The 10,775-nt window shown below is 32.9% G+C and overlaps 4 protein-coding genes and 1 non-coding gene across 5 annotated transcripts; 2 read left to right on the top strand and 3 right to left on the bottom strand.

Moving 5' to 3' along the window:
• Positions 1–25: 25 nt before the first annotated feature.
• Positions 26–4,530, bottom strand: NAEGRDRAFT_47484 (uncharacterized protein; the record flags this gene model as incomplete). Its single annotated transcript, XM_002679854.1, has 3 exons — positions 26–969; positions 2,271–2,359; positions 2,507–4,530. The coding sequence occupies 3 exons, from the start codon at positions 4,528–4,530 to the stop codon at positions 26–28; spliced, it is 3,057 nt and encodes a 1,018-aa protein (XP_002679900.1).
• Positions 4,531–5,043: 513 nt separating this feature from the next.
• NAEGRDRAFT_65108 (rho family small GTPase) lies at positions 5,044–6,097 on the top strand (the record flags this gene model as incomplete). Its single annotated transcript, XM_002679717.1, has 2 exons — positions 5,044–5,218; positions 5,337–6,097. 2 exons carry the CDS (start codon positions 5,044–5,046, stop codon positions 6,095–6,097), a joined length of 936 nt encoding a protein of 311 aa, XP_002679763.1.
• A 2,417-nt stretch (positions 6,098–8,514) lies between these two features.
• Positions 8,515–10,026, top strand: NAEGRDRAFT_65110 (uncharacterized protein; the record flags this gene model as incomplete). Its single annotated transcript, XM_002679718.1, has 4 exons — positions 8,515–8,936; positions 8,984–9,263; positions 9,446–9,556; positions 9,622–10,026. 4 exons carry the CDS (start codon positions 8,515–8,517, stop codon positions 10,024–10,026), a joined length of 1,218 nt encoding a protein of 405 aa, XP_002679764.1.
• Positions 10,027–10,031: 5 nt separating this feature from the next.
• Positions 10,032–10,112, bottom strand: NAEGRDRAFT_t187. The gene has a single exon. It is a non-coding gene; the product is annotated as a tRNA-Ser (tRNA).
• Positions 10,113–10,195: 83 nt separating this feature from the next.
• Positions 10,196–10,606, bottom strand: NAEGRDRAFT_65111 (uncharacterized protein; the record flags this gene model as incomplete). Its single annotated transcript, XM_002679855.1, has 1 exon — positions 10,196–10,606. The coding sequence occupies one exon, from the start codon at positions 10,604–10,606 to the stop codon at positions 10,196–10,198; it is 411 nt and encodes a 136-aa protein (XP_002679901.1).
• Positions 10,607–10,775: the final 169 nt, after the last annotated feature.

Genomic DNA, 10,775 nt, shown 5'->3' on the forward strand with positions numbered 1-10,775 from the left:
ATTAATTTAGAATAATGTTATTATCTTATTTGCCAGGAATGAATAGCATAGTTCCAACCAAATTATAAGCATTAGAAACTTGGTAGGTCAAAGTTTCAAGATTAATCTTTACAAAGAAAGATTGAGCTTGATGATTTTCATAGAAAACATAATAAAATTGAGAATCAATTGCAACAGCTCCTAATTGTCTAAAACCAATCTTTGAAAGATCCAAATTTGTGGTTGTCATCTTGCCAGTTTTCAAATCAAGAATTGTAAATACTTCATTGACAGTTCCTACAAGTCTATTTCCAAATCTATCAAATTGAGCATTATCCAAAGATGATGGAACATTAATTTTTGCTTCCAAATTTCTTTGCATTACATTATAGACATAATATTGATTAGATCCATTTCTATTCGAAACTGAAACATAATACTTGTGATTGATAGAGTCATAGGCATTTGAATTTCCTTCAATTCCCTCAATTCCATCCAAATAAATCAAAACACTCTTATTACCACTCTTCAAGTCATAGGTCACAATAGCAAATCTCGAACCTTCACCTGAAAGTGAAACCAATTTACCAGGAAAACTCAAATCATATTGAATATCCATTGGTGCATCATTTCCCTCCAAAACAATCTCATGCAACATTGTCAAATCATCGACATTCCACACATCGAGAGTATTCATTCCATCTGAAACTCCATACATGTAGGCATGATGAGAAAGTGGATTATAGGCAATGTTATCATACATTTCAATGTAGGAACCGTATTCAGTGGAGGAACGAGTCAAGTTTCCATCAATTGTGGAGAGGAAAGAGATGGTATCATTTTGTTTGGATGTGAAAGTTGTGGCGAGAATGGAACCTTTTACTGCTGCTTGTTTTCTTGTTTCGAAAGAATTTTTTAAATTGCTATTCGAAAGTCCAATATTCAAGGCTGCGGAGATTGGATTCAAGAGACATGACACTACACAACATACTGTGAAGAGAGTGAAGAGTGAGAGCGAGAGGGTCTTTTTAAAATCGTGCATTTTTTTCTTGGAAAAAATCTTTTTTGCTGTGGAATAATTGACTTGAACATTTTTGTAATTTTCGGAGTTGTTAGCAAGTATTATTCTTAACATGATGATAGTAGTGGTGTTGGAAACAGAATTTTAGTTGTTTTCTTAATTTTCACAAGAACTGTTCCAGAAACAGTGCAAAAATTGTGAATTTTCATCATGAAATTATTCATCAATAGTATTTGATGTTAATAGCATTAATACAATATCCACAATATCTATCTCTTTACATTCCACATGCTTTCCTTTCAATATTTTCCTTGAAATTTTTCACAGTTATGTCCTCATTGAATTTTCTTTCGATTTTGTGTGAAACAGTAAGGTGGAAATCTTGCAAACACGATGGATAAATAATCTAGATGACTGATGATCAAGCAAGATGATCTTTGTTTTCTTTGTTGAAAATTCACACAAATTGTTAAGATTTCCTTTTTGGGACAATATTAGATCCTCAATTCAATCAAAATGAATCGCTTGAAATCAACTAGACAATCAATTTGATTGTAAACAGACGAAAGATCTCCTTTTTTGTCCAATTTGGCTATTTGTTGATGTTGAATTTCAACAAGTTTATTATGAAGGAAGAGGAGTTGGTTAATATTCAATTAATTTCATTAAAAAGTTGTCTTGATCATGATGCAGTATTCATTCCCACTTGCTCCTCCATCAAACATGAGCAGTTTGTCTAGTGACATGTTACCAATACGAAAGGAAGATAAGTGTAATCTTGTCGAAAAGAAACGAAAGGTCAGAAGTGGTAAGGAAAGACCACACCAAGATTTTATATTTCACTTAAAGATGGAAAATGAAACAAGGAAGAAGAGAAAGAAAAATCCTTCAACTTCCAATATCAATTCCACAACAGAAATTATTTCAAATTCTGGAAAATCATCAACCACCTCAACTGTTTCAACAACAAGAACAAATATTTCAATAACTGATCAAACTAAAGTGACAACTACAACTACCACTACAACCACAACTACCACCTCAACAAGTAATATTCCAATTTCACATAATATTTCATCCAGTGACACTTCAGTTGTCAAAAAAGACAAAAGTTTGGCATCCATGATCTTTAAAATGTATAATCTACCTCCCAAGAAGGCCTATTCTCTATCCAACACTAAATTCTATCAAAATCTGAAAGATTCCACTTCCACTCAATCGAACTCTTTCACATGTCAAGAAATTCCAAAATGCAAAAAAGTCAACCTACCACCAACCACTACAAAATCATTACTTCCACTTCCAATCAAAGAAAATTCAATTAAGAGCATGTTACTGCCCAATTTGACAAGTGAAGGGCTGCAAGATGATGAATGGCATGATATTCCAATGTTTCACATTCCACATTTTTCATTCATTTCGAATGTGTCAAAAATTAAATAATAGAATGTAATATTTTTCATTTATTTACAAAATTTACAATACTACTACTACTTACAGAATTACCACTTCTTTTTGGGAACTCTCTTTTCAATGACATTTCTGAAAAATGTTTTTTGAGATCTGAGCAATAATTTCAAATTTAACAAGACTGAAATGGCTCCAGATTTGGAAATATTAGATCCATCCACAGTAAATGATTGTAATTCTTGCATGAATTGACTAGTTGCAATGTATCCAATTCCTTCATCAGTTATTTGATTGATTTTATAACATCTGAGACTTGTCAAAACGCATCCAATTTGTGAAATTAATTTCAATGAAGTATCGGTGAGAGATGTGTTTTCTGAAAGTGATAATGCAATTAAATTGACTGGTTGGGAAGAAGCCAAATATTGAATTCCTTCATCTGTTATTTGATTATTAGATAAATGTAAGATTTTCAATTTGGTAGTCAATGCAGATGATTCGAATCCTTTCATTCCCTTATCTCCAATTTTGTTATTGCTAACATTCAATGATGTCAAATTAACTAAATACGGACTAGTTAAAATTTCAATAAAATCCTGATCATTCAAATTGCAAAATGAAATATTCAACCGAGTCAAATTTAAAAATGCTGGATTTCTTGTAATTGAGGTGATTCTTCCATTTAGGTCCATATTATTTTCTTGAGAATACCAAGTAAAAAGTTCTCCTAAACCTAATTGTTTCAAATTGTGAAGGTATGGACTCTCAATGACATCCTTTATCAATTCGAAATTACAGGAGAAACAAATACTTGTTAAATTTGACATGGTTGGTTGCGGAATTAATTTAGAGCTCATATCTGGCAATCTAACGTACAATCTGTTCCTCTTGGTGAGATTGGTTAACTTGAGGAATGGGCTTTCGAATAGAATATTTAAATTCAATGAGATCCATTCAGCAGTTGGATACACCTCCAAATAGGTCAGAGATGCAAAAGTTGGACAATTAGCAATATATCCCAAACATTCATCGTCCAAATTGTTATGACACAGATCCAGTACTTTCAAATTAGTTAAATAACAAGGCTTCTCAGTGAGAATTTTGAGTTTCTCTGAACCTATTCCAGAACATCCCACATTTAAAATTTCCAAATTACCCAAATATGGACTTGCAAATATTTGCGCATTTACTCCATTATCATATAAATTCAATATTCTCAATTTTGAAAATACTGGACTATTTGCAATGTGTAAAGATCCTTCCACAGAGATACAATTAAATTGCAAGTTTAAATTTGTTAAATTTGACAAATGTGTGCTCGTGGATAAATGTCTAAGGCCTTCATCTCCGATATAGTTATGCTGCAGATTGAGTGTTGTTAAATTCCTCATTTCAATATTATTCGAAAGCTCTATTGCGAATGCATTTCCAATATCACAATATCTCAAATTCAAACTTTTCAAATTTTTTAAATAGGGGCTTTTTACCAATTTCTGATAAGATTCGTCATTTGTTCTATACTCCATCATGAACGCACGTCTAGGACGATTACTAGATGCATTTGTGGAATTGTACAAATTGAGTTCTGTTAAATTTTTGAAATTTTCACTTTCTGTTAAAACTTCAAAACTTTCCTTTCCCAAATTATTAAATCTCAAATTCAAACTTTTCAAATTCTTGATAAATTCACTCTTTGAAAGAGCATTAATTCCTTCAAAATTAATTCCATTACTTCTCAAATTCAAATGTTGCAATTGACCAAAATCGGCACAATTTGCAAGTAATTTCACTCCCTTATTTCCAATATAATTGAACGAAACATTCAAACTAGTAATATTCCTTCTCCAATTCACTTCAAAATCATCTTCCATTGTCTCTGTGAATTCTTCATCATTGGCATTCGAATTGAAAAATAAATTCAACTTGTGTGGATGAATTTTGTGAATAGAAAAATCAAGATTCAATGCAAATCTACTTGCTGCTTGTCTCCAATCCTTGGAAACAAGTGAAAATCGTTTGATAATTTGCAAATGATCAATAAATGTCATGATGTGAAAAATCATGTCCAGTGGAAGAATCACTGTTTGGTCAACAATATTCGGAGGAGGATTCATTTGCATGTTGTTTGGTTAATATTAACTGGTTGATTGGGTGGTGTGGGTGGTCGTTAAAAGAATATTTGGTTTTTTTCAACAACACAAGAAACAAATTGATGACCAAGTTTGAAATTTAAAGCAATTTTCAAAAAGCTTTTTTTAGATCGAAGGAAGGTTACGTTGGAATTATTACTTTTATCCTACAATCAACTCTAAATTCTAGCTTACTGTATCTATAATTTTTCCTTTTTCTCAAGATTATTCTTATTAATGGATTCCGAGCAAAACATCTTTATCATTTTTTTAAATATTAATTGTTTTATTAAGAGTTTGATGTTTTGTATCATGAAAAAATCCACAACAATGAAGTGATTAAGAATTGTATCCATGATGAAGGAAGGATTCGTCATAACCAAATCATCTAATATTGGCCAATACACCAAGTTCATCCTTTGTTCAAACTCGTCAATACATCAATTTTAATTCTAATTAATTAGAAAAAAACAACAATTGTTGATAATTTCAGATCCAATCAATATGGAAACAATCAAGTGTGTACTTGTTGGTGCGAATAATGTTGGTAAAACGTGTAGTTTAATTTCCTATACGACCAATTATTTCCCAGAAGATTACGTTCCAACAGTTTTTGATAATTACAGTGCTAATGTTATGGTTGATGGCAAGCCTTTTTCATTGGGTTTGTGGGATACTGGTATGTATATTGGTTATGATCATGATCATGATCATCTTGAATCGATGATCGGGTGATTATTTACAATGAATTTAATTATTTAATTGATGATGATCTTTTAATTGGAAAATAATTTTAGCTGGACAAGATGAATACGACAGATTGAGACCATTAAGTTATCCACAAACTGACATTTTCCTGGTCATGTTTGATGTTGGTGATCGTTCTACATTGGATAGTGCACTTGGTAAATTTGTTAATGAAATTCAACACCATTGTCCAAATGTTCCAAAATTGTTAGTTGCTAATAAGATTGATTTGGATAAGAGACAGGTCAGTAGAGAAGAAGGTGAAAGATCAAGTAGAGTGAAGGGATTTGATGGTTATTTTGAAGTTTCTGCTCGTACTCAACAAGGATTGAAGAATATATTTGATGAAGCTTGTAGAATTGCAAGTAGTAGAAAGGCTGATAGAAAGCCAGTTTCTTATGATTCAGATGCTTCATCTGAAGCTGAAGAAGAAACTGAATGGGATAAGAAGGCAAGAGAAGTTGAAGATCCATTCCCAGAAAAATACAAATTTGGTATTTATTTAATTGATCAATATGGAAAGACTGTAGAGGATAAATTCATTTTGAAAACAGAAGTTGCAAGCTATTGGAAATTACTTGTTGCACTGGTTAAGAAATTGAGAGATTTTGGTGGAAAGAAAGATGAAGAAGAGGAAGAAGAGGAAGAAAAGAAACTCGTTGCAAACTACTTTGACGATAATCAATTTAAAATTTACATTGAAGATCCAGATTTTAAGGATTTCTTCTTATTGGATTCTTTTGAATTATTGAAAGAAGTTGGTGAAAAGTCCAATAATAATGTCAAGTTGCAATTGGTTGGTAGTTGGTAAAGGTGATGTCTTGCATTCATGAACAGTAGATCAATAAACTATTTTCTATAGTGAGAACGATTTGAACCCCCAAATTTGGTCAACCATATTTGATTCCATTACAACAAGTTGGTAGATGTGCACGTTGTTGTAAAAGTTGTCTTTCAAAAAAAATGGAGCATTCCGCCCCAGTAACTTCACCAACTTCACAATGCAAGCAAAGTTGTGTTTGTTTTTACTGTCCTAAACCTGACACTCTCATTGAAGATTTCAAAACTGGATGTTTAATTTGTTATGAGTGTGGCTATACTATTCAGTCAACTTATGAGTGGATGGATAGATCGGATGGTCCAATAGATTACCAATCGAGTTATGATATTATTTACCGATAAATATTTGATATTAGTCCATGTTTCGTAATTATGGATAACGAAATGCTGTCCAATCTTCAAATCCAACTATTTGAGTAATAAAGAAACTTCTTCGAATAATCTATTGGCCAATAGTTATTTTAATTAGTTCTCTTGCTAATAGAAATCTTCAAATTATCCGGTTTGGTAGTAACACTAATCTTTTTCCCAACTGGATCCACACTCTCATCATTCAACAATTCAAAATCAAATTTCCTCAATAGAGAACTAAGAATTGCTGTAATTTCTGCTAAAGCCATTTTGTATCCTATGCATTTACGATTTCCCAAACTGAAAGCAATCCATGTGAAATCATTTTGAGCTCTTTCTTTTTGCTCAGGAGTGAGGAATCGTTCTGGAATGAATTCTTGTGCATTCGTCCAATATTTTTCATTTCGGTTGACTTCACAGAGAAGGAGATGAAGGGAAGTTCCTTTTGGAACTGCAAATTCTCCAATGGTTGCATTCTTCTTACAAACATATTTGGCAACTTCAGCTATTGGTGGATGTAGTCTCAATCCTTCGAATATTACTGCATTGAGATAATGGAAATTGTTGTAATCATCCAATGACATCCCTTGTTTTCCTTTCAAGACCGTGTCGATTTCTTGTTGGCATTTGAGTTGAATTTCTCTTCTTTTGGCCAATTCATAGATTATCCACTTTGAATAGGCTTAATAACATCATCGAATAAGAAACTTACGGAAATGGCTGTTGAAGTTGTTTCAAATGCAGCTAAAGCAAACAAAATTACATTACTTTTCAATTCCATATTTGTCAAAATATTATCTTCCATGTTGGCTTTTACCAACAAGCTTAACAAATCTCTTCTTCCTTCTGTTGTGTCATTCATTTTGAATTCCTTCTTTCTCTCACTAATGGCATTATCCAACACGTTGCCCACAACATTTAATGCATTTTCCACTCCACTAATCTTTGAAAATATTGGGAACAACCAATCCTTCTCATCGAAGAATCTTCTCAAAATCAATGCTCTTTTCATGATTAATTGTAAACTTGAAATGAATTCATGATTTTCATTCTCAAAAATTGAAACATTTTTCAATCCAAAAGCTGCTTTCAATAAAACATTGGAGGTAATCTTGTCGAAATCTGTCAATTCCAAAAGAGAACTGTCAGATGTTTTGTTTGACCATTGTTCCATAATTTTTTCACTCGATTTCACAGCAACATCACAAACCAATTCCAAATTAGCAGTAGAAAATGCAGGAGATGCCACTCTATGGTGCTTCTTCCAATTTTCATAACTGTCAGCAGACAAGATATTTTCACCAAACAAACTAAACATTTCATAAATAAAACTTGGCTTTCCAAAACTGCTTGCCTTACTCACACAAACCTCCTTCATCAATTCCTTATCAGTAATCCACACTGTATTATGATTAAACATGGAAACTTTAAACAATGGCAATGGAACTTTTGAATTGTTATTCAATTTCAAAGTATGAGAAGCCGTCTGCTCAGCTCCAATAAAATAGACATACGGAGAAATGATCGGAATGGCCATTGGAGTGATCGTGAATTGAACAAAGCCTGGAATATGTTGCAAGAGTTTGTAATTTTGGTAAATTTTGGTGGAAATGTAAATGATCAGTGAAGCGATCAAGCAGGTAAGAAGAGTCATCATCACACTCGTATTTTCCGTAAGGGAAAAAGTGGATTCACTTTGAGACATTTTTTTTAATAATAAAATTAAAGAATTATTGAAATTATTGAAATTAAATTTATTTTACATGTAATACTATTGAAATTATTGAAAATAGATTACGAATCAAGGAAGACTATTTTTGTAAAGTATTTAATTATGTAATATTTTACAAAATCCTAAAAAAGTTGGAAAAATTAATCAAAAAAAAATGTCATCACTATTGTATCATCACCTTGATTGATTTTCACTCCCCGAACACAACCAGCACACAACAAACAGCATCGGCATCATTTCTTTATTCCTTACTCCGAGAATTTTATGCAACCGTACAAGAAAAACAAGTAAAACGTTTAATGCAAATGGATATGCTTAGGCTGATTGAGTATGATCCGCACAATTTTCATTTATTGATGGAGGATTGTGAGGCACGAGATGAATTGTTGGATAATGAGGAGTTTATGATGAAAGTTGTGAGTTGTGATGGAAGATTATTCGAATATGTGAGTGTGAGATTGAAAGAGTATTTTCCACTCATGTTGGAGGCTGTTAAACAGAATGGTATGATGATAGGTGAAATGGAAGAAGAATTTTATACGAAAGAATTAGTGTTACAAGCTGTGAAAGAAGATGGACAGGCTTTTCCAGGGTTTGGGCAATATGATATGGAAATTGCAAGAACAGCTGTTGAAAATAATGGACTAGCTCTGGAGAATATAAGTGCCTCATTAATGACAGATGAAATAATTCATTTAGCTTGTGAAGAGAATCCAATGGCAAGAGAGTTAGTCCTTAATCAACGAATCAGGAACGAACATGTGGCGAATTTAGTGGCGGGGGAATTGATTGGGATTCCAAAGATGATTCAATTGCAGAGAAGATACTCAAAACAGTCATGAAAGAACACCCAGAATCTTGTGAATACTTGGATAACTTTCATCTCTCAGAGGAAAAGTATTTCCAATTAACCAAAACTGCTCTCAAATATTCGCAAGATTTGACTATTTTAGATTTTAGTAGAGGTTTCACAAATGAAGAATATGAAGAATTGGCTAAATATGATGGCGATATATTATCCATGGTTGATGCATATTTTCACACGAGACGAATGGTTTGTAATGCTGTGGAAAATAATGGAGCTTTAGATTTAGCTGCTGAGGAATGGCTTGATGATTGCTGCTTGATGAAGGACTTGCATTGGGATTTGCATCAGAAGAATTGCAGAGAGATGAGGAAATTGTAATGGCAGCTATAAGTAATTGTGGACTAGCTCTTGAATATGTGGATGATAAGTTTTATTATGATAGGGATGTAATTTTGAAAGCTGTTTCTCAGAATGGACTTGCTTTGGAACACGCCAGTTACCAAGATGAGGAAATAATTAAGGCTGCACTCAATCAAACCGTGCTAGCTTCGTTTCATTCGTTCAACATGAATTGCTCACAAAAGAAATTATAATTACAGTTCAGAAATTTGGAGGAAATTTACGTTATGCATCGACATTGAGATCTGATAAGGAAGTTGTGTTGGCTGCTGTAAATTCTTGTGGATTGTCCTTGAAATATGCTGATAGCAAGTTGTTGGATGATCCTGAGATTGTGAAAGCTGCCATTCTCAATAATCCTTTCAGTATAAGGTATGCCTCCAAAAAATTAAGATTGGATCTGAGCTTTGCTAGACTTGCCAAAGAACTGAGAGAAGCTGACCTTTCCAGATTTGATACATGGCAAGACATTACATGTATGTACAAAAAACGAAGTAGAGCTACCTTTGATGATTCTGAATCAGATACAGACGATGAGGATGAGGAGGAAGAAACCGAGAGTGATAAAGATGAATTGTCCCAACCACCAAAACAATTCAAAGTTGAGTAAAAATTCGCGGTCTACAGGATTCGAACCTGTGCGGGTCGCCCCAATTGATTTCTAGTCAATCACCTTAACCACTCGGTCAAGACCGCTTCTCCTTAATATTGTGATAAATCCTCTGCTGTCATTTTACTTCTAATATGTTGCAACTTCCAAAAAATTGCATAATGCTACCTCACCTAAATTTTTCAATGGCAAGAAATTCATAATTGTTATTATCTAGAAGCTTTCTCAATTCCACACTTATTGAAGGGTTATTTGAAATGGCCAAAAGCTTTAGCCATGTCATGTCTAGTATTGAAGTAACTCCCTGATCACCAACAGTGCAATAATTGACAAAAAGAGAGTGCAGTTTTTTCATTCTACTTATAAATTCAATTCCAATATCACCAATAGGATTGTGATTAATGCTGAGAATTTTCAATTTGGCAAGCTTACTCAATACTTTCGCTCCAGAAGGACCAAAATCATTACAATCAGCATGTAAGCATGTCAAGTTTTTCAATTGGCCAACAATTTGTGCTCCAGCATCCCCAATATTATTATAACTAACATCAAGAAAAGTCAAATTATAAAGTTTTTCCATAAATAATGATCCCTCAATACCAATATCATTGCTTCTAATGTCCAGTTTTGTTAAATTAGTCAATTTACCTATGAAACTCCTCCTTTACTCCAATCTTGTAGCCTAGAATATTCAAATCTGTCAAGTTTGTTAGCTGGCTCAAACATTGAGCTACCTCAGCACCAATATA

The sequence above is a fragment of the Naegleria gruberi genome (genome assembly GCF_000004985.1).
Source record: "Naegleria gruberi genomic scaffold NAEGRscaffold_12, whole genome shotgun sequence".
NCBI classification, from domain to species: domain Eukaryota; phylum Heterolobosea; class Eutetramitea; order Acrasida; family Naegleriidae; genus Naegleria; species Naegleria gruberi.